General features: G+C 46.8%; 1 protein-coding gene and 1 pseudogene across 3 annotated transcripts in view; both read right to left on the bottom strand.

Moving 5' to 3' along the window:
• The window catches only part of ARHGAP22 (Rho GTPase activating protein 22), a 193,494-nt gene that overhangs the window by 127,299 nt on the left and 38,375 nt on the right, over positions 1-27,820 (bottom strand). For all 3 annotated transcript variants that reach the window (XM_073241236.1, XM_073241238.1, XM_073241237.1), the window contains one exon: positions 18,389-18,588. In XM_073241236.1, the coding sequence (XP_073097337.1) occupies positions 18,389-18,588 (200 nt within the window). The remainder of the gene's footprint in view (positions 1-18,388; positions 18,589-27,820) is intronic.
• On the bottom strand, positions 11,624-12,979 carry LOC108394297 (tumor protein 63 pseudogene; annotated as a pseudogene).

Here is a 27,820-nt window from a genome sequence, read left to right as displayed (position 1 = left end):
CAACCAGGAACTGAACCACCCCAACACAGATCATAAAGAAGTTCAGTGCCAAGTAGGGAAACATCCTCCCCTTTCTTATCATGCAAGCCTGTAACCACGGTCCATTACTACCCCAAATGCAGATATTAAAAAAGACAACCTAAAAGTTGGAGACAAATTGCTTCATGGACGAGGTGCTTTCCCTCCCTAAGGAGTTGAGATGAGTCACTTGTCTGGCCTCTTTCTTTGCTCAGGACGTTGTCCTGAAGCTTCTCCCAACAGATTCCAGAGAGAGGCTGCCTGTCAAGCACTCCCAGTGCACTTGGTGTGCTCCATGTGTCTCCCTGCCCTGCCTCACCCCTGTGTCAAGGGCTATGCCTGGCTTCCCTAGAGACCCTGCCAGTGCACAAGGTATGCCCTGAGGGGGACAGCACTGTGCTGTGCAGAAAGCAGGGGCTTTAGGGCCTGAGTACCAGCTCCCTGCACTTTCCTGCACCTCCCAAGCCACCACAGTCCCTGAATCCATCTGCAGGGCCAACCAGCCCAAAGCCTGAACCCACGAAAGTCCAGCTGGGATGCAAGGGTGAGCCTGGGCCCTGAGGCCTGCTGCCAGCTTGTAATTCTCAGTCTGGGGTGTGGGTGGAGCCCTCAGAAAGCCTCCAGCCTCAGCATAAACAGCCAATCCCAAGCCCTGAAAGAGTGCCCTTTCCGAGGGGGTGGGTCCACCTCCCACATCCTGGCTTTCCCAGCAGTACATTCTCTGCCATTCTAGGATCCTGATCTAGACCCCACCCCAGACTGTGCACCCCTGACTCTCCCAGAGTCATCTCTGGGGCCATTCCTCCAGGCGACCCCATCTCACTGCATTCCTGGGCCTTGCAGAAGGCTGTGGGTCCCTGCTGTGCTGGGCCCTAGCATTGTGACAGAGCCTGCTGCCCCAGGCAGGAGGTACTAATGCCCTGGCCTCGGGCTCAGCCTCTCTCATCCCCAGACCCACATCATTAATGTGGACATTCCAGTGCTTGTGACCATGTTCATGACAATGAGATATGCTGACTTCATGTCGAGAGTGTGTGAAGCCAGTGCTCACTAGATTTAGGGCCTCACTGTGTCACGGTGGCAGGCCTTGTGCTGGGGTGCTGAGAAATGTCCTAGGGACATAGGACAACCAATGCTGATGGCCAGTCAATCAGAATGCTTCCACAGGGGGTTCCTGAACCTTCTAGTGATGACAGGGCTCTGGCCAGAGGGACTGGGCAGGAGTGATATCATCCACTTCCAGGGCTGGTCCTTTCAAATCTGCCTGTGACCTCCTGTGACCTGCAGCTTTCTCTCCTCCCTCTGCTGCTGGGTCAACCTCAGAGGCCTCAAGAGACAGACGATGCTGCCACCTGGTCCACAGAAGACTTGCTGAAGCAAGAGGCAAACTTTTACTGTGTTTAGGTGCTGAGATTTTAGGAACATTTAGCATTTCTTATTTTAAGTAATAAGATGTTATTTTGAGAAAATACATTTTAGATAATTTTGTCCCAAACTGCTCACCTGGCCATACACCCCCAAAAAGTTTTAAAACCATAGTACTATTTAAACACCATTTCTATGCAAGCAAAGCCATTTAACTAATAGTGATATTCTCTTTCTCCTCTGAATGGATATCAGGAGGGAAAGGCCTCAAAAGGTCAGGCCAGTCTACTTATGATGTGGCACTGGGGGACACTGGGGAGCTGCTGACTTTCACGGCCAGCACTGAGCAGGGCACGGTGGAAGGTCTGGGTCTGGAGCTGCAGTAGGCTTGCCCCTTTGTGTCTGACTTTGGACTGGAGCACTGGAAGGGCCCCAACAAGGACACTGGTCACCATGTGAGAGGGGTCATGGCTGCCATAGCAGTCCCTGGCCAGATGTCCAGCCTGTGAGGGAGGTCCTCTAGGCAGTGGGAGGTCCTGGGAGTGTGAAAATGCCCCCCTTCCCCCTCCCTCCCTTGGCTCACTGGACTGAATGGTAGGCATTCCAGGTATTCAGAAGCCAACCAGCCATCAGAAGGCACATGCTCCGAGCTTCCTAGAGGGGCGTGGTCCTCACTAGCCACCAGCTTCTTCCCAGAATGTCCGCTGATCCAGGGCTCAAGTAGATGTTGGCATCACTTTCTACCCCACCCTGATGCTCCCCTTGTCCTTGGCTCTTCAGACCCCCTGGCAGGTTTGGCAAGCCATCTGTGGTGCCTTCAGAACTGGGAGCCCTGGATAGGCAGCACTGCCTGGCTCCACCCCACACTGTGAGGAGCCTGGGGGCACACAGGGCCCCTCCACAGCCAGGGATCTGCCACCACAGGCCTGCTTTTCCATGTGGCTGTCCCTGCCATGCTCTGGGGCTGCACAGTGTCCAGCCTGCTCCCTACATAAGGAGCAGGCTGTCCTGGAGGCTGACCCTGCTTGCTCAGGGAGGTCCAGGCTGTGGGGCACATTCCCTCGGAAGTTTGTCTCTGCTGGGAATGCACATTGGTGGGACATGCTGATCTGAGTCCAGGGGCTCACCCTGGATGGGAGGGGAGGGGCCCTTGTTTGGTGGGAAGTAGTTTGGTCCTATTTTACTGACCTCAAGGTTCTTCAACTAGTGCCGTTTCTAGGGTATACCGTGCCTCTGAGACACGGGCCATTACGTTTCCTTGAGAACAGTTAGTCTGGGGAGCATGGTGTAAATTCTTTTCCATTGACCTTGTCAGGCTGACCTGCTGAGCTGACTGCCACCAAGGGACATATGCTGCTCTTGGGGTGGGGAAGGTGCACTCCATCCTCATCCTCTGCAAAGGCTGAAGTTCATTCAGAAAATGCCCCCTTCGTCTTCAGCAGACCAGGCAAGGCAGCAGTCCCATAGCAGTTCCTCCAAATCACCTCCATTCTGCTTACAGAATGTAGTCTACTAATGTATTAAGGAGCTAGAATATCCCAAATACAATTAAAAGTAAGTTATGCTGGTCTAAACAAGGAAGGAAATATGTGTTCCATGCTGCCTCAATGTCATTCAATTCATTTTTCTGCCTAGTAATTGACAAAACTAGTAATTTACCAATCAGCCTTCCAGCTATTACTGTAAATTAACTGGGTTCAATCAAAAGCCAAAGGATTGATCTATTAGAAGTGGAAGATATTTAAGTAGTGTAAGCTAATATTTGAGCTGACTTAAATTAGCAGGTCCCAAGAGAAGCTTATTACATTTACATGAACAGCCAGCAACACTCAAGGAAACACTGAAGGCATTTTTAGAAGGTGAAATGCATTTTGTAGGCAGTGACACTCTGGGTGTAAAAGAATTCAGGGGCAGCCAAGACACTTGTCACTTGTGATTTATATGCTCTTGAGCATGTCATCAGGCCTCTTAGTGATCTGGTTTTCTTTCCCTACATATAATGATCAGTTGTAGGTACTCCTGAGGTTTTGCTGATATTGCTATACCAGGGGCCCATTTTCAGAACCCCAGCTGTAGGGTGCAAGATAGACTTTAAAACACGTGTTTTTGGTGATTACCTCAATCTTACATTTTCTTGAGGGCGGAGCCAAGACGGTGGCGTGAGTAGGACAGTGGGAATCTCCTCCCAAAAACATATATATATTTGAAAATATAACAAGTACAACTAATCCTAAAAGAGAGACCAGAAGACACAGGACAACAGCCAGACTACATCCACACCTGCGAGAACCCAGAGCCTGGTGAAAGGGGTAAGATACAAGCCATAGCCCTGCGGGACCCGAGTGCCCCTCACCCCAGCTCCTGGCAGGAGGAGAGGAGTCAGAGTGGGGAGGGAGAGGGAGCCCAGGACTGCTGAACACCCAGCCCCAGCCATCTGCACCAGAGAGCAGACACAGTGCATGCGTGGGGTGCTGGAAACTAGGGAACAGGACAGTAGGACCTGTGAGCAGGTTCTGAAGCTGGCGCCCCTGTGACAAAGAAAAGTGAGTGCTTTTTGAAAGTCTTAAAGGGACAGGGACCCCACAGCTGGACAGAAGCATCCCAGGTCACAGTCCAGCAGCTGGAAATTCCAGGGAACTCCGGGCGCACTAACCCCCTGGGCAACATCTCTGAGACCCCTCATGGAGGTAAACAGCCAAACAGCCCCCCGTCCATTAGCCCTCCAGGGCCTGCCATAGCAGAGCAGCAGCCTGAGGCTGGCCACACCCTCAGCAAGGGAGCTTCCACCATACCCGCCAGTCAAGATACAAAGACCCAGTCTACACACAGTTGCCCAACACAAGCCACTAGGGGTCGCAGTTGTCCCAGTAAAGAAAGGCCAGGAGCCAAGTGGAAAGAGTCTTGACTCTCCCAGCTGATAGATCCGTCAGTAGCACTCCACTGCACCTATCAACATGAAAAGGCAAAAAAATTTGATCCAGACAAGACTAACCCAGACAGCTTCGACATCTTCTACATCTTCCCCTGAGAAGGAACCTGGGGAGATAGATTTAACCAGTCTTCCTGAAAAAGAATTCAAAACAAAAGTCATAACCATGCTGATGGACTTGCAGAGAAATACGCAAGAACTAAGGAGGGAGAATACAGAAATAAAACAAGCTCTGGAAGGACTTCAAAACAGAATGGACGAGATGCAAGAGACCATTAATGGACTAGAAAACAGAGAACAGGAACACAGAGAAGCTGATGCAGAGAGAGATAAAAGGATCTCCAGGAATGAAAGAATTTTAAGAGAACTGTGTGACCAATCGAAATGGAACAATATCTGCATTATAGGGGTACCAGAAGAAGAAGAGAGAGAAAAAGGGATAGAAAGTGTCTTTGTAGAAATAATTGCTGAAAACTTCCCCAAACTAAGGGAGGAAATGGCCTCTCAGACCACAGAGGTACACAGAACTCCCATGACAAGGGATCCAAGGAGGGCAACACCAAGACAAATAATAATTAAAATGGCAAAGATCAAAGACAAGGACAAAGTATTAAAGGCAGCCAGAGAGAATAAAAAGGTCACCTACAAAGGAAAACCCATCAGGCTATCATCAGATTTCTCAACAGAAACCTTACAGGCCAGAAGAGAATGGCACGATATACTTAATGCAATGAAACAGAAGGGCCTCGAACCAAGAATACTGTATCCGGCATGATTATCATTTAAATATGAAGGAGGGATTAAACAATTCCCAGAGAAGCAAAAATTGAGGGAATTTGCCTCCCACAAAACACCTCTACAGGGCATCTTACAGGGACTGCTCTAGATGGGAGCACTCCTAAAAAGAGCACAGAACAAAACACCCAACATATGAAGAAGGGAGGAGAAGGAATAAGAAGGGAGAGAAATAAAGAATCATCAGACCATGTTTATAATAGCTTAATAAGAGAGTTAAGTTAGACAGTAAGATAGTAAAGAAGCTAACCTTGAACCTTTGGTAACCACAAACTTAAAGCCTGCAATGGCAATAAGTACATACCTTTCAATAATCACCCGAAATGTAAATGGACTGAATGCACCAATCAAAAGACACAGAGTAATAGAATGGATAAAAAAGCAAGACCCATCCATATGTTGCTTACAAGAGAACTCACCTCAAACCCAAAGACATGCACAGACTTAAAGTCAAGGGATGGAAAAAGATATTTCATGCAAACAACAGAGAGAAGAAAGCAGGTGTTCCAATACTAGTATCAGACAAAATAGACTTCAAAATAAAGAAAGTAACAAGAGATAAAGAAGGACATTACATAATGATAAAGGGCTCAGTCCAACAAGAGGATATAACCATTATAAACATACATGCACCCAATACAGGAGCACCAACATATGTGAAACAAATACTAACAGAATTAAAGGAGGAAATAGAATGCAATGCATTCATTCTGGGAGACTTCAACACACCACTCACTCCTAAGGAAAGATCCACCAGACAGAAAATGAGTAAGGACACAGAGGCACTGAACAACACACTAGAACAGATGGACCTAATAGACATCTACAGAACTCTACATCCAAAAGCAACAGGATACACATTCTTCTCATGTGCACATGGAACATTCTCCAGAATAGACCACATACTAGCTCACAAAAAGAGCCTCAGTAAATTCCAAAAGACTGAAATTCTACCAACCAACTTTTCAGACCACAAAGGTATAAAACTAGAAATAAATTGTACAAAGAAAGCAAAAAGGCTCACAAACACATGGAGGCTTAACAACATGCTCCTAAATAATCAATGGATCAATGACCAAATCAAAATGGAGATCCAGCAATATATGGAAACAAACGACAACAACAACACAAAGCCCCAACTACTGTGAGATACAGCAAAAGCAGTCTTAAGAGGAAAGTATATAGCAATCCAGGCATATTTAAAGAAGGAACAACAATCCCAAATGAATGGTCTAATGTCACAATTATCGAAATTAGAAAAAGAAGAACAAATGGGGCCTAAGGTTAGCAGAAGGAGGGACATAATAAAGATCAGAGAAGAAATAAATAAAATTGAGAAGAATAAAACAATAGCAAAAATCAATGAAACCAAGAGCTGGTTCTTCAAGAAAATAAACAAAATAGATAAGCCTCTAGCCAGACTTATTAAGAGGAAAAGAGAGTCAACACAAATCAACAGAATCAGAAACGAGAAAGGAAAAATCACAACGGACCCCACAGAAATACAAAGAATTATTAGAGAATACTATGAGAATCTATGTGCTAACAAGCTGGAAAACCCAGGAGAAATGGACAACTTCCTAGAAAAATACAACCTTCCAAGACTGACCCAGAAAGAAACAGAAAATCTAAACAGACCAATTACCAGCAACGAAATTGAAGTGGTAATCAAAAAACTACCAAAGAACAAAACCCCCGGGCCAGATGGATTTAACCTCAGAATTTTATCAGACATACAGAGGAGACATAATACCCATTCTCCTTAAAGTTTTCCAAAAAATAGAAGAGGAGGGAATACTCCCAAACTCATTCTATGAAGCCAACGTCACCCTAATACCAAAACCAGGCAAAGACCCCAACAAAAAAGAAAACTACAGACCAATATCCCTAATGAACGTAGATGCAAAAATACTCAACAAAATATTAGCAAACTGAATTCAAAAATACATCAAGGGATCATACACCATGACCAAGTGGGATTCATCCCAGGGATGCAAGGATGGTACAACATTCGAAAATCCATCAACATCATCCATCACAGCAATCTTACATTTTCTCTCGACATGCCAGACGCACAGATTATTTTTCAAAATATTGTTTAAGAATACTTTAAAAACGAGTTGGCTACTGCCAAGCTCAAAATAAATTTGTATTTGATTTAAAATAAATGTTTAACTGGATTTTTCATTTTGATGTGGATAGGAGAGTTATATTTCTCAAAAAGCTGCAAAGACATAAAGCATTCCTTTAAAAAGCCACACATTCTGGTATCTGAACCTAAATAAATGGTGACTCCTTTCTTTTTGTTTGTTTGTTTTAAGTAAGACTCCAATGAGCAATTCTTCACAAAAGAAGCATTGGAAGTTATCCCCAAGGACATTTTAAACAAGAAAACACTTATTGTTTAATTTTTCTCCTGCAGCACTAATGGTCGTGTTAATACCAGCTCCCAGTTGGCTCAGGGCGATTTCTGCCACACTGTGGAGAATGCTTGATAGCTCTTGAGTTTACCCTGAGCCTGCAAACGGGGCTTGTGTAGGGCTTCAGTGCCTGCCTCTCGTGCTCAGGTGTGTGCCTACTGAGTGCAGCCTGATGGACTGGAATTTGCTGTGACAAGATCTATGGTAGCAGCTAGGGAGGCAGTTAGCTACTTGTTCCTCTGTGGACAGAGATTTGCAGGAGCAAGTGAAGGCAGACTCCTCAGGTGTTCTCAGCAAGTCAGAAGCAAGCTCACAAAGCCAGATATGGCCAGCTGGGGACACCAGCTGCAAAGACCTCATGGCATCAAGGTCTGTACCCATCAGCTCTCTTGCCACCAACTGTGTCTGCACAAAGACCTTCACCAGCTGCCCTAGATGGGCACTGACACAACCCAACAGCAGGAATTTGAGGAAGCTGCCCTGCTATAGCCAGAACCCCACAGCTCCCTGCTTCTTTAGCCTCGGGTTTTTACTCATCCAGCATGGAACTTCTGAAAACCACTATGGTTTAGCTGCCTCTAGTTACTGCCCCTCCATTCCTCCTTGCCATATAAGGTCTCCAGTTTTGGGAGTTGAAAGGACATTTAGAAATAACACATCTCCGGCCAAATTCCCACCCGGTGGTTGACTCTTCTAGAAGTTGCTTAATTAAGTGATGGTCTGACCTTGGCTTGCCCAGCACCAGGCTCAGCCCTGCTCAGTAGACCACAGCACTGAATCAGAGCGTTCTTCACAGATGGGGGGCATGGTGGCTGGTTGGAATGGGCTAGAAGGTCTATCTGGGCCACACGGGCTCTCTTCTCCACATATTTCCTCATTGCTTTGTGGTTCACTCAAGCATCCTTACAGCATGGAGGTGGCTTCCCAGAACAAAAGCAGAAACCACCTGGCATCTCAAGGGCTGAACCTGGAAGTTGTACAACATCACTTCTGTCTCATTCTATTGGCCATTTACAAGGGCAGCTCAGGTGCGGACAAGGGGGAATGGATTGTAACTCATGTTGGGAGGGCATTAGCACTCAGGGAAGGAAGGAATGGATAGTATCTATCTTTGGAGCCAATCTATTATATATCTTGATCAATGGCTGTGATAATCAAAGCAAGTTAACACATGCAAAGCACTTAGAACCATGCATGGTTCATAATGCATGTAAGTGTTAGCTTTTATTTAGATTCAAACCTTGAAGTAAGGCAAAGCCAAGATCAGGGCCATGCTGCATGTCCCTGGACTCCTCTTGCTTGACTGAGCTGGATGATTTGCTAAACCGTCACTGGGTTCAGTTCCACCCAGGGGAGAAGGCCACCACTAGGGTGTTTCCTGTGTGTTTAATCTTACTTTCATGGCAGCCCTGTAAGGCAGATGTGGTTATCCTCATCTTGCAAAGAGGAGGCTGAGAGAGGGAAATACCTTCTCTGGTTGCTAGTTAGTAAGCAGTGAAGCCCAAATCCAGAAATCTGTCTTTCTTCTCTAAAGCTACATGCTGGGGTCCAGACATTAGGAGTCCATGGCAGTCCTAACCCCACTGGCCTGGACTCCTAATTGAGCAAGGCATCACATGCTGGGCAGGGGTGCTCAGGGAGCCTGGCAGGTTCTGGTGACCCCTGCTTTCTGGATCTGTCACTTGGCTTTTCACATTTCATTTTAGAAGCCTTTTCATACTTCTCAGTGGTCTCCTATCCTAGATCCCATTCTAAGGGTTATATGAATCTCACCTCTGAGAGTTTAGGTGGCATTAACACCAGTACCACCAATTCCATTCGTCCAACCCTTAGTGCAGCCAGAGCCCCAGAAAACCACACCAAAAGTGGGAGCAAGAAGGACTTCAATGATCTGCCCAAATCTATAGCTCACAGACTATATAAATGGGATCTGAGCCCAGGTTCTCTGATTCCAAGCATTATTTTCTTTCTTTATCATATGCAAGTTTCCATCCCACCTTTCTGTGCAATGCTTTCTTCATCTGTTCAGTGAAATTATATCTGCTCTTGTAAGGTCACTGTGAGGATCAAAGGAAATGCTTTATATTTATTTAACAAGTATTCATTAAGCTTCTACTCTGTGTCAGGTGCTGTTCTGGACACTGAGGACACAAAGGCAAACAGACAAAATCCTGACCTTGGTGAGCTTCTATTCTAATAGGGGAAGGCAGTCCAACAAGGTCCTTGCCAGCCATCAGGCATTTTACAAAAACAAGGAAATATTTTTCCCACCGAGGATCTAGCACAAGGCTAGAATGCTCACTCATTCATTCAACGTATTTCTTCATTCAGTCATTCAATTACTCATTTTACATCAAATAATCAATTAAGTGTCAGGCACTATGATACTTGGTGGGAAGAGAGAATCGATAAATTAGAGTGAGCTCCACCTAGTGAAATTTACAGTCAAGAGTAGAAAACAGACTTTAAACTACATAAGTTATAAAATTACAGTAGCAATAATAACAGCAGCAATAACAACAACAATAACAATAATAATGAGCTCTGGGCTGCTTTGCATAACAGTTTGCAACTTATGAAGGTTGCTCAGTTAGTGTTTGCTAAACCAACTCCAGATGAGTTAAGTTTACAAGGACTAGATGTGAAAGAGCATCTGACCTTTGGGCTGCTCTGTGACTCACTGAGTCTGAGATGGGCTCTAACCAGCCTGGCAGCATCTTAATTCTGCCCCCAGACAGTGCTAAGGAAACATAAACCATTTCCTTTGATCCTCACAGTGACCTTAGTGGGTAGACTTTTAGCCAAAATTGTGAGGTTCTGTGGGCAGACATGAAACACAGCAAAGAGCTGCTTCCTAGTGGTCTCATTGCACTTCTGTCAGACTTCAGGAGCTATGCCCATGTGCCCATTAATCTACACCTGGTGCCAGCCCTCCCATACCCTCATCCTAAAAATGGAGACATTAGGTCTTCTTCAGGGGACCACAGGAGCCAGCTCACTACAGCACTGTTTTCTTTTTATGTACATGTTGATAAACAACAGCTGGAGGAAAGACATGATGGCTGCATGCTGGAACATTCCCTGTGACCTTCAAGCTTTAGGGTCAGATGACCTGTCTTTCCTCCGCTGAAGTTTCCTCTTCCTTAAAGATTTCTGGTTTCTTATTGTCCAGTATTAATGTTCACTCCTAGAAGTGTGTCTGCTTTCCCATCCATCTTGTCTTTCTTCCTCCCAATTTCAAGCTTTTACTCTAAATTAAATCAAACTTTAAATCAATCTTCTTCCCCACTGCCCAGCTTCCTGTCACTTATTCTCCTAGAAGAAAACAAAAGAAAACCCAGCCAGCTCTCAATGTGATTGTTAAGAATTGCCTCTGCTGGAACTAACAGTTGCATCAGCCACATGGGGCATCGACTGGAGACTCTGCCCCAACAGGTTGCAGGCATCACCCCCTTCCTATGCTTTCTCCCCCACTTCCTCCCAGCTCCCACCCCTTCTGTTAACATCGGGAGTTAACAGAACAGCCCCATCTGAGTGGTCTCTGCCTCCAGTCTGGCTCCCGCCCAGCCCGCCTGTGCTGCTGCAGGATGACTTCCCTCTTGCACCTCTAATGGCCAGGTCTGAGCCTTGTTCTAAACCTTCACGAGCCCTCAGCACTGCCAGCAGCATAAGGAACCAGCTCCTAGGTGAAGCGCGCAAGCCCCTTCATATCCAGTTTCTGGTGCCATGGCCGCAGTTTGTATTCCAGCCAATTTGATGGACTTCACACTTGAACATCAGAGACTCTGGGCTCCTCCTTGGGTGTCAGCTGCCAGACACACAGTCTCCCCACCCAAGTTCATTTTATTTTTATTTAAAAATCTTTTTTAATTTTAATAATAGATTTTATTTAATCTATACTAACATGTAATACAAATAATCAATGAGCTCTTCTAAATTCTAAGTGTCTGCAATCTAATGTGTTTCTTGCATTTACAGCACATATCAATTTTCAATAGCCACATATCAAGTGCTCAGTAGTCACATGCAGCTAGTGACTACCGTATCAGACAGGACAGTTTGGACAATTCCACCAGTCTTCCTTTTTTCCTAAATGTTAGTCTTTTCTGCCGTGGCTCATTGGAATTGATGATTGGTAAGTAGGGATGCTGTTGGCTCCCATGCCATCACGAATGGAGGTGGGAGTGAGGGCATTGAGCTGCTGAGGGTTGATAAGTTGGCTCACAGAAGGCAGCTTGTTCATGCTGTTCATTTTGTTCAGAGGTGGGGAGCTGTTACCATACAAAGACTGAGACTGCATCAAGGTCTGTTTCTGAAGGAGGTGCTGCTGCTGCTGCTGCTGCCTGTAGGTCTTGATCATGTGCTGGGGCAGGTACTGCATGAGCTCCAGGGACTCTCTGGTCTTTAGCAGCATCTCGTATGTCTTTCGGCCCCTCACTGGTAAGTACAACAGTTCATCATCTGGGGACCTTCGTTTCTTGATGGATGTCATCTGGATGCCATGTGCATTCTGATGAAAAGGGCGCTTCATACCATCACCATTCTTTGTGCTGTTCTTGACTTGCTGCTTTCGGATGCTGTCTTCACCTGCCTTCCTGTCTCTCTCTCTGGGCAAGCACAGAACCAGGCTTCAAAGCAGCGTTGGCCCAGGACTTGCCCATCTCTCATTTCCAGAGTAACAGTTATTAAAATTGGATGGCAATTCATCCCTCCAACACAACTCCTGTTACATATGAAATTTTACAAGACTGCTGTGAATTCAGTGCTGACCTGGGGTGGCTCATAAGGTATCAGCACACTCTGTCTTCCTGTGATGGGGTCCTTTACATACAGGGCATGGCTGTTCCCTTCTACTTGAATCAAATGACTAGGAGGGGCAATCTGTCCCTCACTGAATTCATGGCTCAGCTTGTAGTTGGGACACCATTTTACCACCTTGGTGACATGCTCAGCCTCCTTGTAGACAGGCCTGGCGTGAATGACAGCTCCCTGAGGAGGAGTCATCACCTCGATCTGGAGGGGGCATGTCCTTGTAATTTGGCAGTAGTTTCTTCAGTTCAGTGGAATACATCCAGGTGGCCGACTTGGCAGTGCTGGACTGCTGGAAGGACACATCGAAGCTGTGTGGCCTGGGGTAGTAGGTGTTGGAGGGGATGGTGGGAATGGAGAGAGGGCATCAAAGGTGGAGCTGGGCTGCATCTAAGTCCAGGGTGCCGTGATGCTGTTCTGTGCATGGTGTGTGTTGTAGGGGCTTGTGAACGAGGAGCTGTATTTTTTTTTCTTCTAAAGGGTCAGGGAGTGCCCGCGGGTCTCGAACCCCAGAACAGGGATTGGACGTCAAACATGACTTGACGTGAAGTAACCACTTGAGCTGAAGCTGACCCAAGGAGCTGTTTTGAATCTGCTGGTCCATGCTGTTCAGGAGCCCCAGGTTCGTGTACTGTGGCCACATGGGGTCATCCAGCTCTGAGTCTTACATGCAGATACAGTCCATGCTAATCTCAGTTTTGTTTCTTGCACCATTTTCTGATGGTTTATCCACAAAGTTCAAGTCGATGGGCTAAACTGAACATAGGGGCTGTTCCAGAAAATCCCAGATATGCTGGAAAACTTCTGGACTGAGGAATTCACTTGTCTGTGTGCTCTGGAACATAGTGGATCAGTAATAACTTTCTTTCCAAGAGAAATGAGTTGGGCTTTCTACAAACAGTTCTGGAGGTCAGCAGCCCCAAGCATGACTCACTGGGCCAACATCAGGATTGTGGCAGGGGTGCATTCCTGCTGGAGGCTGTAGGGGAAAATACGTTTCTCCTTGCCTTTTCTACCGTCTAGAGGCTTCCAGCTTTCCTTGGTTCATGATTTCCTTCCATCTTCAAAAATCTGCTGAGTCTTACCTCACATCACGTTACTCTCCCAAGTTCATTGTAAACACATTTTCTGAGCACCTCCACTATGCCAGGGCCCTTGCAGAGGCCGGCCGGGCTTGGTGGCTCTGGCTAGAAGATGGAGCCTTTGTCTGCCCCTAGGCTAAACCCCTTTCTGGTTCCCTGAAGAACAGCTCTCTGGGGCTGTGTCCCTGTCCATTCCTTTTTTGTTTTTGGGGTTTTTTTTTTGTCTAAATTAAAAATATTTTAACATGTGAACTCGAATGAATATGGTCTCACTGTGAGCAATTAAAATACTACAGTTAAATCACCTCACTCTCCATGCCCTCCCCACAGCTCTGATTTGTAGTAGTCGCATTCTGAAAATTCCCCAAATAAATCATTTCACTTATTTTTTTAGTTAAAGCTAGATCCAAACCTAGTTAAAAGAATCAAATAGTTCTCCCAAGGCTTGTCATAAGGCAGCAATTTCTTCTTTTTCTGTCATTACCTGAATCTCAGTCACCACTTTTAGCTTTTTTAGATGAGGTTTTTCCCCTTTCTTTTCTTATGTTTGTTTCTAAATAATGTGCATATATTATACATCTTGAATTAAATTTTAGTCATTGTCTGTGGAATTGACTGCATGGAAGGTTGAGGTCTTGTTTTATTTACCCCTCCCCCCCACACACTCTCACGTGACTTCCTGAACCTCTGAGGCAATTCTGGTTATGTCAGTCGGTACTTGGGGAATTGAATTTAATTGAAGCATTTCTCTAAGGATTCCTTTCTTCTTTCTCTCCTTCTAGAAAATTTCCTTTTCTAGAAGCCCTTCTTTTCAGACATTATCTGTCTCTCCTCTTTTTCTCTCTGTGTTCTTCCCTTCTGTCTGGAAGATTGCATCAAGTTTCTTGTCCAATCCATCCTTTGTGTTTCTTTTCCCCTTATATTTCTAAGTTCTAGGAGCTGGTTTCTTCTCTGACTGTTCATTTTTATAGCATCTCTCTCTGAGGATGTTCAAGATAGTTTTGTATAGAGGCTTTCTCCCCCCTGCATGGGTTTTGTTTCCTCCAACTTGCTTTTTTTTCTTTCCTGTGTTTGTGTCTGTCCTTCATATGAAATTGTTTCCTTAAGTTTCTAGTGACCTAAAGCTCTTTACTCCTACATAAGTCATGGTTGTGCACTCAGCTGACTAGAAGTGGAAAAGGGGAGGCAGGAACCCCTCACATGGCAGGCAAACAGAGATCTGTCTCTGTCTGGGCTGTTTCACTGGGAACTCTTACTATTAGTGTATTTTGTGTTCTCCTTTTTGGTCTGTCAGATTCTCCAGTTAAAGTTCTTCATTTCCTTCCTGAGGGCTGTTGCTGATTGCTGGGGCCTGGGAGCCGCATGTGGGATGGAGGCTGGGATAGCTAAGTAGCTGGTCTGCACAGCAACTTCCATCAGCTCTCCTGCCCTCGGTATGGTTCTCCCACCAAAAGGGGGGCCAGGGGCCTCAGTCTGAAGTGTCTCTTATTACCCTTCCTGGAGAGTAAACTCCGTGTCAGCCTGAGTGACGGAGGGCAGTCACAGCTTTGCATTCAGTATTCAGGAGTTCTGGGATTGAATTGCTTTTCAACCAGTTCTCCTGAATTTAGCTCCTTTTTTGCCCTCATTTCCAGAAATAGCAGGTCCTGCCAATTCCCGAGTCTGGGGTGGGTGGTGAAGGGGTGCTGTTTTGCAAACCAGGTGGACTTTGTGCTCTCCCGAGTCCTGGCTTGGAAGGAGCTCTCTCGGGTCTGCCTCCTCTTGCCCATCTGCTTGCTAGCGTCTGTATGTCGCCCTCCTGTCCTTTCCCCCTACGAGCGTTTACACCTTCACAATCATCCCTTTAATCCTTCCTACTGGAGTTTTGGGGTTTTTAAATCTGTCATTTGAACTAGAAGTTTGAACTTAATTTTTCATTAATTCAGGAGGTTTTATGTAGAGTGTTTTATTTCCATGTGTATAGATTTCTTGCTCTCTTTCTTATACTCACTATCATTTTATTCTTATTTTTTTTTCAATTAATTCTTTTGCCTTATTGCCAGTGAGTGTGTCTCTATGATTTCATTTCTTGGAAAAAAAATTTTTTGAATAAATGGAGAGCAGAGAAAAAGTTATTGCTTTTCTTCATTTACATATCCTTCAAAGCTGTGCCATTAAGGGTATACAAATTCACAGGTGTACTGTTTTCTCTGTAGACTGTTATTTATATTATTATGAGATATTTATCTGTGTTCCCTTTTGTTCTTATCACCTCCAGTTCTATTTTATTTTATTTTGATATTGCTAAATCTGCATTCTTCTTGCTCACATTTCCTGGCTTACCTTTTTTCTACTGTTTTGTTTTTCAACTTTTTTGTTTATTGCTCTTTCCTTTTTAAAGCCAGACTTAACTTGGTATTCTAAGAGACAAACTAACCAATCCAGGTACTATGAACTAAAATGTTTGTACCTATTCCTTGCCATCTTATTTATGTTTTGTTTTCTATTTGTCTTTACCTTTTTTTTTCCTTCCTCCCATTTTCTGCCCATTTTCTGAACTGATTTGTTACGTTATTTTCTGTCTCATGTTGTGGAAGTTGTATTTTCCATTTCTGTTCTATTCCATTTCTCATCAAAGCCAGGAAACCCAGTAATAAAGGGCTGGGATAACTAGTCTTCCTGTGAGTCCTCACACAGTGGACATGGGCCAGGCTGATCAACTGAGTGTGTGTCAGGAGTTCTCGTGGCTAAGGAATCATTTCACACAGAAGCTAAAACCACTAAGATGAAACAACCTGGAATCTTCTATTAGTGCAACTGTAGGGTCTGTCTGCTAGAAACTATCAGGGAAAGCTAGAAGGACAGGGTTCTGTTTGAGAGCACCTTTGCCTAGTCTTCCCATCTGAGCTTAGGCAAAAAGCCGCTGCTCCCCCCATCTTGAGTTTTCCCCTTCTCTAAGCTCTGTGTCCTGCCGTGAGAAGGGGAGTGGGGAAGAGATGGGGCTTTGCGATAGAACAAGAATGTGGGCTGAGCATGATCCTCAGCGTGTGTCCTGCACTCTGGGCAGCATCAAGGGTAGCCGGACATCCCTCCCCTGCACAATTACATCTGCTAGATGGGTGACAGACCCTCTGTCAGGAGGGTGCTTACTGCCTGTGCACTGCTGTCACTTTAAACAGTGAACAGGGCACATTTTTCCAGGAACCAGATATTGAGAATTAGTCTATTACATGTAGTTCATACAATTATGGGATTTTGTGGGCTGTTTTGCCAGCAGGCATGCAGGTTTGAGATCATACTGTATAAGCTAAATGAGTCAAATTTAGCCAATAGTCTCCTTGAGATTGGGAACCTGTGCAATGGGGCTCCACAGCAGTCAGGCTTGCTGGGGGAGGGAGAAATATGGGAAGGAATAATGCCCCATGAGGTTTGGTGGTGTCAGCCAGGCCCAGGGAAGCCAGACCCAGTGGCCCTGTGGCACTGAATGCCCTGGTGCAGTTCAGGCTGGGCCTCAGGGCTCCCCCTGTGTCCAGACTGGTGCCTGAGGATGTTAATGCCACCATTTTATTAGGTGTTTCCCCTAGAAGCCATTGATGTCTGGAAAAGGTGGCAGGTGAGAGAGCAGAGTGTCCAGTTCAGGACACCCGGGAGATAGAGGTTTGTTATGGAGCTGCAGCTAGTGGGGCAGGGCTGCTTTGGGGCTCACTGTGAGGAATATGTGGGGAATGTTGGCAGGGGCTCACCCAGAGCCTGGTTACCTCTGTGCGTGAGTCACTATAGTGCACAGGGCTTGCCCAGCGTCATGATGGAGTTCTCCGGGAGATGGTGCCATGGGCTGGGCCAGGAGGGGATGACACTAGGGGCCACAGGCGGGGCTCTGAGGGGCTGGGGACTCTGCCAATTTTGGTTATGGTCAGCAGAGTGACATGTCACCAGTATGTCAGCCAGGAAAGCTGAGATACCATTGGAAGGCCAAGGCTTGTCTTCAACACAAATAACAGAGGGCAGGAGGAAGATGGCAGTGAGCAAGCCAGAAGCATGGCTCCAGGTATGGGGAACAGGCTCAGGGGCAGGGCTGGGGGATGGAAGGAGCAAGGTACAGGCAGGGCTGAGGGGGCATGAGAGTACCCAGGGTTAAGTACTCTTATGCTAGGATTTGTCTCAGTTATGTATATGTTCTACAGTCTAATCCTTAGCACATCTCTGTGACGTAGGCAGTAATGTCTCCATTTTAGCCATGATCAAACCAAATGTAAAAAGAAATTTAAGTCACTTGTGCCATGTCATATAGCTAGCACTTCAGATCTAATTCAGATCAAATTTGGATCTGACTCCAGTGTTCCTTTGTTCCACTCACTGTCCCTGGGAGCTATTCTCTTTCCTTATAAAACCAGGGGGGCAGGGCAAGATAAGCAGTTTCCTAAATTTTAGTTTAGACCCACCTTCACTACTTTTGTCATACTCACTTCTTATTTGTACTATTATTTATGTGTAAGTTTTCTATAAGCAGTCTCACTTGTTATTTATCTTTTATAGTAAAAATTACATACAGGTAGTTTACCATCTTAAACAGTTTTAAGTGTACAGTCCAGTGGCATTAAGTACTTCACATTGCCATGCAACCCTTTTTGTTTTTAATGTAGGTGATATCTTAGAAAGGAAAACATGATATTGTTATCATGAATGGAAACCGGCATTACTTTCCACAAATAGAAGTTAACCACGAGAATAAATACAGTGAAGACAGAAAGTTATTAACCTTAAGTGTTTCAGTAAAACAGGCTATGATACTAGGAACATGGGGGCCGAGAATAAAAATCTCTTTGGAAATCCTGGTGCAGCATCTCTCTGAGTGGAGTCAGTGGCTTGGTGCCTGGGGAGTGGAAGCCCCGAAGGGAGGAGCTCTCTGCCTTGTCCCCTCTCCTGGGCACAGAAGCCCTTCCTGGGAGCCCTGCCGTGATGCCCATGGACACAGGACACGTGCTTCTCACCTGGGGCTTGGCCTCGTCTCTGTCCTTGTAGTAGAAGAGCTGGTCCCCACACAGCATGAACCAGCGCTGCTGCCAGCTCTTCCGGATGCTCCTCTGCTTCTTCAGCCAGCCTGCCTTCAGCACAGGGCCCAGGCTGTGGGGGCAGGGCGGCCGCCCTGGGCTCCGGCTCTGCTCCCCCATCACCAGGCTTTTGGAGCGGGCTGGAAGCCAAGAACACACATGGTGAGTGTGAAGGATGCACGTCATTCCTTGCCCCATCCTGGCATCCCAGCTGCCCTGTGCCAGGGCACGGATGCTTAGGCCAGCAGGGTCTGATCATGCTAATGCTACATCCTCAGGTTCAGAGGCCTATTGGGTAGAGTAGTTCAGGAGAAGCAGCCTAATGTTATCCACTTAGGGAGGTACAGCCTGCCTGCCTGGTTAGTTTCTGCTATGTCTCTGAGTTCTTTATTTCCCCAGGTTCATCCATTTTGCGTCCATGTACCCATCCACACATCCAGCCATGAATCTTTCCTTTCATCCATCCACCCACACATGCATCCATCTATCTATCCATTAATCCTTCCATCCATCATTCCATCCATTCAACCATCTGTCCATCCATCCATCCATCTTTTCATTTGTTCAATGGTTCAATTGTTTATTCATTCAGCAACTGTTTATTGAGTACCTACTATGTGCAAGTCACTGTTTCAGATGCTGCAGATAAGCAGGCAAATAAACAAGTAAAGATCTGGGTCCTTGTAGAGCTCACATACTAGGAGGGTTGGTTACTGAGGCCCTGAGGGAGCTGGCCTCATCAGACCCTCTCCAGGTTTTCTGTGTGGTGCCCCTTCTCTGGACACTCAGACCTGAGAACCATTGCCCAGACCCTCCAAAGCCACCTTGCTGCACCATCCTAGGCAGGGCAGAGGGGCTCTGCATCAGCCACTTGAAATGGCTCCCTGACAAAGCAGAGGCTATCTCCTGTACCTCGGAGCCTCTGAGTGCCTGTGAGCCCCTCTGCCATGCAGGCTCCCTCTTCTCCGCAGATGACACCATTGACCAGCCAGCCACCTGCCAAGGTTGGTACCACCCCTCACAGTGATGACCCCCAGGGCTCCCTCTGCCCCACCGCTTCTTCTCCCTCCTCTGTCCCAGGGAAAGCTCCTCTCCTCTACAGCCACCACCAAGGATATTGCCACAGTGGTCACTAGGAGGGGCCATCCTGGACTTTGGAGGAATGATTCTGAGTCTAAATGCAATTACACTTGTAATTCTTTTCCATGGATCGAACCTCTGACTGGAACACATGGTCTCCATGGCCCACAGTTTCTTGTATTGGACCTGTGATCCTGTGCATGTGTGTGTGCATGTGGGGCAGCTCCTCCCGTTACACTGAGCCCAGGCCACCCTCTGCTCACACTGTCCCGCTAATCTGGACCTTTCTTCCATCCCTTTCCCACACAATCCCAGGCTCTGGCTGCCTGGTGAGTTTCTACTCATTGTTTAAGGTCCAGCTCAAATGATGCTTCCTCCACAGAATCTTCCTTCTGAATCTCCCCTGGTAGTCATTCCCTCCCCTACCAGGACATGTGGCCTGTGGCTGGCATTTAGCTGGGGGTTGTCTTTCTGCCTCTCTAGACTGAAGGGTGAGGATGGAAGGACATGATTTCTCCAGTTCTATATGTTTGGCCACATTGTGTGCCAGGCAGGGAATGAATGTAAGTCATGGTTGTCAAACATCACAGACTACTTAGGCTTACCCCTATTATTAGGTATGTCTGCTCTTAACATGACAATTAAATGTTAACATGATTCTCAGCGGGTATCTGAGGACAATGTATACTCTGGTGGCTCCCAACTTTGCCTCAAGTGACATATGGCCTGGGATATAATCCTGAATCTAGCACTTTTTCATGAGCAAAAAATAACAAGGCCAGCCTGTGAGCTCTAGAAGAGGTCAGCTCACCGGCAGCAGGGGGATTATGGGGAAACACCACCTCTCCTCTCTACCACCCTGAGCAGCTGTGTTGGCTCAGACTACATAGGTCCTTATCCTCTCCACTTTGATTCCCTGTCACCATCCTTCAGCTGTGGTGAGGCCCGTGTTTAACTTTCCAGCTTTGCCTTGGCCGTGCTTTGGCCTGGAGAGCAAGCAGGCTGTTTCCAGGCTCAGCCCAGTGCACAGGAGAGGGTTGGCAATCCCTGAGGGCCACGGGTTTTCCCCAGAGACTGGGCATGGCCCAGCTTCCAGCTCCCCCTTCCAGGAAAGCGGCCCACCTCTGAAGCCCTGCACCTCACTTCTTCTTGCACCCATCAGCTGCTCTATACTTCTGCTCCCCACCTTTCCATGGGTCCGAGTCCCCAGGCCTATTGATGTGTTCTAGATTAAAGTGCACTTTCCTATTTATTTCTATGGTTGTTGACTATCCCTGTGAATTACCAAAAGGCCTCTCATTGCTGAGCACTTGGATTCTTTCCCATATTAGTTATTTAGCTAAAGAGACAGTAGGGTCCAGTTGAAGAAATAGAATCTCGGGTTTGGATCACTTCTGGCTTCTTTGAACCTTTTGTGCCTCAGTCTGCTGATCTGCAAGCTGGGCCCATGTGGGATGACAATTCCTGACCCTGTAGGGCAAGATGAGGAGGAGCTGGCCATGCCTTGAAGAGTGCTTGGCATGTCCCAGGGGCCCAGGGACAGGTTGCCATGGCACTGATGATTATGATAATGAAAATGTGCAGTGGTGTCCCCAGGCTGAACTGTTGCCTGAAGATGGGCTCCCAGCGTGAGCTCCCAGGGCAGAAGGCCAGACCCTTGCTACGGCTTATGGCTCTTTAGGGGCTCTTACACACTTCCTTCCAAAAATGGTGTGGGATACATTACACAACAAAATTATACTAGTGTACTATTTTTTCCATAGCCATCAACAGGAAATACTATAATTTGAATATTCTTACTCCATAATTTACTAGATATAAAATGACCCTTAGCTATTGCCTTAGCTCACCCTGTTATTGGATTACTTATCAGGAAAACATCTTCACCTAGGCTTCTACTAAACATGTAAAGTACCTGCTCACTGCCTTTGCCTGTTTAGCTGATCACCCCTGCTTGGCCAGGGCTGAGGGGAGCAGCTGGGTTCCCTGTAGGTCCTTGCATCACTGGGTCCTCTTCTCTCAAGTGAGCCTCAGCCACTCTGTAGGAGTCTCCCTGCAGCCCTGAAAGGCCACCCTTCCATTTCCAGGTGTCACCAGCTCTGAGTCCGGGCAGCACCCCTCCTCCAGCTCAGCAGCCTCAGCAGCCTGCAGTGGAGGAAGAAGCAGCTGGGCTGAGCTGCCAGCAGGGTGTGCCCAATGGGACCCAATGGTGTCAGGAGGGACCTTTCTGCTCCTAGGGCTATACCCACCACTCCGCACCTCCTCCCATCTCAAGCTGTCAAGGGGTTTGTGCAGGACTGGATTGAGTAGACACTTACTGATCCCTTTCTAAGACATGGGGCTCTGTCAAGCCCTGGGGACATGGAGATGAGGGTTACCACCGTCCCAATATTCTAGTGGAGCCTGACAGAGAATAGAGGGGACAGGTGTGTCCCCAGGTTACTGAGCTTTATCCTCTGGGTCCCAGTTTTATCGTCTTCGAAATTTCTTCAATGGGTCAAGGATCAATGGTAAAATTAAGTCAGCAGTGCCTAGACTGGTTTTTTAATTACTTGAGATTTCTAACATGAGCCTTGCCTGAAGCAACTGCCAAGGAAATCATTCTGAACATGCACATGATCATTTTATTCCTTTTCCCCGAAGTAATTATGCTATTTGCTGACTACATTCAGAGTAAAGTCCCGCCCACAGACTGGCAGTCAGGAGCCTTTCATGGGAGAGCACCAGCCCAGCTGACCACATGCCTCCCCATCTACCCAGGCCAAGGGCTGCTGAAGGAGTCTGCATATTACACCTGCCTGGGGACCTTAGGAAGAACTATCTCCAGATCTGTTGCATCAGAACTTCCAGGGAGAAGGACTCAGAATCTGGGTTTTGAAGTGGCCTGGGTGATTCCCAGAATTGCTGCCCCGGGCTCTGGTCACATGGGACTTCCCATCATGATGTCCTCCTGCTCATCCTCACTGTCCAAGCCCCACCTTCCATTCAGTGTGTGGGTCCAGCTTCACCACCACCAGATCACAGTCACTCCACTAAAATTAATTTCTTTTCTTTCCTTTCAATTTCACCTTTAAACTACTGTGACTAATGGCCTAGCATATTATTGTGTTGTTTGTGCACTTATCTGCCTCTCCCAAAAATAAAGGACTGGAGACACCCAGGGGACCGAACCCCTCCTAGGGGGCTCTTTGTGCATGAGTATGTGTATGTTTGTGTGTGAGTGCACATGTCGGCATAAATGAGGGTGTGTGCATTCATGAATGTGGGACGTGAGTGTGTGCTTTCGAGTGTGTGCATGCAGAAGTGTGTTTGCAAGTGTGTATGTTTGTGAATGTGTGTGTGTGCATACATTGTGTGTAAGAGTATATACATGCATGATTGTGTGATTGTGAGACAGTCCTGTTCATGCTTGGCCCTGACTGTGTCCCTCCTACCCAACCCTTGCTGCTGCTCTGAGCTGCACCTGTGCCAGGGTGCCTGTAACTCTCCCAGTGCCCTGTCTAGACTGTGCTGGTCATTCTGAGCCTGCCATTCGGCCTAGTGAGAGAAGACATGCGCTGCAAGCTTTGCTTTCTCTGCCACTAGGTGTTGGTGCAATTGGCTCTTGTTACACTAGCAACACTCAGACCTTCCTAGAAAAGCTGGCCTGGGATGGGTCAGGATGGGCCAAAGAAGAAACTGGATGGATGGACAGGGCTGGGGTAAGGAGTGAGTGAAAGGCACGGACATGCCCAAGTGTCTGCCGAGTGCTGTGTTAACACTGTAAGATACTATAAGCTAAAAAGAAAAAGGTGATTGTATATAAGCTAACACAGTTAGCTCTTTTCTTTGTACTACAGAAAATGTCTGTTCACCCCCTTTCTTTAATCCTCTCCTATTCCCTTTTATTTTGTAATATAAACACATAACATAAAATTTACCATAGCAACCATTTTTAAGTGTACAATTCAGTGGCATTAAGTACATTCACCTTGCTCCATAACCATCACCACCATCCCATCTCCACAAAATTTTCAACATCTTCAACTGTCTCCTGTTCTCTTTTGACCCCACCCCAGTCAGGCTTCCCCTACCTCTGTCCCACCCAAACTGTTCTGCTGTTACCAAGGCTACCAATGACCCTCATGCTGCTCAAAGGGTCAAATCCTCCCATTACTTGACCCTTGCAGCACTTGCCCTAGATGGTCGCTCCCTCCTTGGGGGCCATTTGTACCCTTAGGTCCTGAGACCACATTCTCCTTTGCTGACCACCACGCTCAGTCTCCTCATCCACTTCCTTGTGTCCAGTACCCAAGGTTAGTCTTTGGACCCCATTTCTGTGTGATATCACTCAGCGATCTCTTCCTGTTCCAGAGTTTTAACACCATCGATGCACAGAAGGCGCCTGTGCAGAGCTTAGCCCTGAACCTAAGACCCACACACCCATCACAGTGCCCACCTGACACCTCTAATGTCACAAGCCCAAAGCTGAACTCCTGGTCTTTCCCCTTTCCAAGTCCTACTCCTCCAGGATCCCCCCATCTGCAGTGGAAACACCATCCTCAGGCCTTCATATTCCCAGCCGCCATCACTCCCCACGTGGATTACTGCTAGAGCCTCTTCTCCAGTCTCCCACCTGTGGTCTCAGAAGAGGGCAGCCTGAGAGAGTTGTCAAAGATGGGAGTTAGGTCATGTTGCTCCCTATGAGAACCCTGCAGGACATTCCCTCTTGCTCAGAATGAAAGTTGGAGCCATCACTATGGCTACAGGGGTCCTCAGGACCCGGCCATCTGACCGCTCAGACTTCCCTGTGGTGCCCCAGTCCTGGCCACACTGGCTGCTGCCATTCCTCAAGTAGACCAGCCATGCGACTGCTGCCCTCTCTGCACCTGCTGCCCCTGTCCTGGTGTCCTGGTGGGGTTTCCTCTCATTCTTTCCTCAAATGCTATTTTTCTCAAGAGGCCAATCCTGACCACCCTTTAAACACATGTATCCCCAACCCTCCCATCTTCCCTTTCCTGCTTATTTTAATATTTACTTAAATTATATTAGCATGGAAGAAAGCCTATTGTAGAACAATATACAAAATTTAAAACTACAGGAAAGGAAAAAAAACACAACCCCCAAACAGAAGACATCACAATGAATTTTGAGTGGGTACATGTATTTGCATAGAAGGAACATGCCACACTCAATAGTGACCATTATGGTTGTGAAGGGGAGTATAACACTGTAGAATTGTGCATTTTATACAGGGAAGGCATGCATGTATTGTTTATGTAAATTAAAATAAAAACTTTAAAACAAAAGAGCTTTTTTGGAATGGATCCCCTCAGGAAATCTAAAATAACAATTTACGTATCACTAGTTCAATAACTGCTTATGAGATTTATCTGTGACAAGCACCACATTAAGCTATGGACTACAACACAAACAAAATAGGGGTGGTCTCTGCCTGCTTGGAGCTTCCAGGCTGAACAGATGATGCTTTGTGGAAGCATTGCCCAGGCCCACCTGTGGCCTTTCCACAGAACCAGGTCAAGGGCCCCTTTGTGTAAGTGAGCCCCTCCCCTGGGCTCAGGCCCACCTCAGGCTGTCTGCCTCACTCCATCTTACACAATGCAGGGCTCAGTGAGCGTGTGCTGGTCCGTCATGCACCAGAGCATCTGGAAGCAACTGAAGTTTTAGCATTGCTGACAATGCATGACCGGTACCTTAGAGATGAATCATCTGGGCTCTGCCCTTTATTGGGCTTTGTACTCAGCTTGGCTCTCCTCTTCCCTGTACTGTGCACTTCCTTGCAGCTGGTGTCCCCTGGGGACCTCTTTAATAAATTACTGCAGAAAAATCCTTATCTCAGGATCTGCTTAGGAGAACCCCATCTAACACTCCTGGTTGTTTTCAGAGCCTCCTGAGCTGGCTTTAGGCAGCTGCTGATGCATCTGGCCCTGCAGGGACCAGGGGTGTTTTTTCATCCGCAGTCTGAAAGTGCAGCCCCGAGAGCGTGGAGGAGTGGCTGTGCAGGAGCTAAAACACAATTGATTTATAAAAGTCAATGCGATTTGAAAGCCAGGCTGGGGAAATAGCAAGATGGCTCTCAGAGTGGAATTGATTTAAAGGGTAAGTATTGAGGCTGAAAGATTGATTGAGAAGAGTGAGGTGAGGTAATGGAAGGGGCACTCTGGACGGGGCTGGACAAAACAGTTTCATAAAGTTAATGCAATTTGCAGCCAAGGGTGAGGGGGGCTCATCAGGTTCCCATGCTGTCCTGGGAATACTGCATGAGCCTCACATGATTTATTACATCGTGGTTCCTGAGTGCCCTCTACGATTATTTTTTTTTTTACTTGTCACTTAGCATTCTTTCTGGGCTCCATTTGGTCATCTGTTCTTTCCTAGGTCCCCCATCTGAGGGTCTAGGGAGCCAGCAAAGTCCTCCTAATGGAGCTCACTTCAGGCCTGGAGGATGAAAGACAGCAAAGGGCACACCCTACACCCTCTGCTGTAGTACTGATTCTAAAGAGCGCTGCGGTAGTCTGGAAAGTTTGAAAAAAATGTTCATAATGATTATTTTAATGATTTTAAAAATATAAAAGATCACATTCTCAGAAGTTATTTTTATTGGCTCTTCCTGGGTTTGCCTACTGGCTCAGCTGGTGCTGGTCTTTGGCAAAAGGAGGCAGGAGGCAGGGCAGCACCCAAGCTGTTGGTCTGTACTTTCAGGCAGCATGCACCCTCAGATTCAACTGCACCAGCTACCCATTTGCAGAGTTTGTGGGGCCTCCTGTGTGTCCACCCTGGGCTGGCCACTGTGGAATGGAGAGGAAAGGCATGCAACTGCCCTAGCAGCGTTGAAGGGGGAACAGAGACGCCCGAACGCAAGGTCTCACTATCATTATGGCATGTGGAAGGGAAAATAGGAGCATGACAGCAGCAGGAGGAAGTCAGGCTGGAGGGTTGGGAGGCCAGTGGCAGGCTAAAGCTGGACGAAACAATAGAATGGGCCACTAAGGGGGATCAGGTTATGCCACCCCAAAATATGCCACTTTGGCATAGTCATCATTTTGAGCTGCAGGCAATTGAGAAACAGCAACTCTGTAGGAGCTCTCTCCCCTCTCCCTTTTTGCCTAAAAGCAGGGCATCCGTTTCCTTTTATAAAGGTGCCTCCCCCATTACTGTACAAGAAAGAGAAGATTGAGATTCTTATCATCAGGGGCTAGGTTGAGTTTGCATGACAAAGCTTACTATGCAACCTTATCTACCATTCATGTCCTAGTTACCTTCCCATGATTTACTGCCTCTAGGTGTAATTGTGTCTTTGGATTTTCACCTCTATTCTGTGACACCTCCCAAACTGTCAATAAACTTTATATAGCCTTCCTCCTGCTAATCTATATTTTAAATCAGCTTAATTAGCACACCCCAGGTTTAGAATTTAAGAGGTTAGAGGAAAAGTTTTTCCTCCCCTACACTAAGGAAGGCTGGGAGGAGAAGAGGTGTGTCCAGAATAGGGAACAGGAAGACATGCAGAGTGAGAGATCATGGGGTCAAACCCAGGAAGTCTGGCTCCTAGGTTCTTAACCCTGACTCTCACAGGACCCATGTCCCTGCCCTAGAAGAGACAATATCCTTCAAGACTAATGAAAAATGCTTCCTTTGAGAAAGACAAGCCTGAAGGACCTCCTGTAATTTCTACCGACAGGCTGGACCTCCAACTACCATCCTAGAGAGTGGGGCCCACTGGCTGCATCTCCTTTGAAGAGGCTATATCCCCATTTGGGGTAGAGACAGCTTTAGCTATCATTGACATGGGTATGAAGTCAAGATAATGAGAAGGCCTCTGTGACCTGATGCTCAGCCAGGTCTCCAACTTCACCTCCCACTCATCCCACATACCTTATGCTTTCCAACCAATGACTGGTCCCCAGTGGGCCATTCTGTACCATAGCTCTGCACCTCTGGCTGGCCAGTCTGATGAGCCCTGACTCACTCTTGAGGCATCAGTGCAGCTACTTCCTACCATGTGCTGACCCTCTAGTAGGTTCACAAAGCAGAGGGGTTGACTTCCATTCTTTATGCCACCCCTGTAACTATCACATACCTCTGACTGAACATGTGCCTCTGCATGCTAGGCTGATCTGTGAGCTCCTTATGGCCAGGGAGGGTACACTCCTCATGCTTGAATCCCTAGACTGCAGTACAGAGCCTCTCAATAAATGCTTGCTGAATGAATGACTACCACAAGACAGGAATCCTCAGGTACAAAGAAGATAGGAAAGATTAAATTCCAAGATACCCTTTTTTCCGTGGATG

Source organism: Manis javanica, chromosome 7 (assembly GCF_040802235.1).
Source record: "Manis javanica isolate MJ-LG chromosome 7, MJ_LKY, whole genome shotgun sequence".
NCBI classification, from domain to species: domain Eukaryota; kingdom Metazoa; phylum Chordata; class Mammalia; order Pholidota; family Manidae; genus Manis; species Manis javanica.
This window is presented reverse-complemented; position numbering and strand designations above follow the sequence as displayed.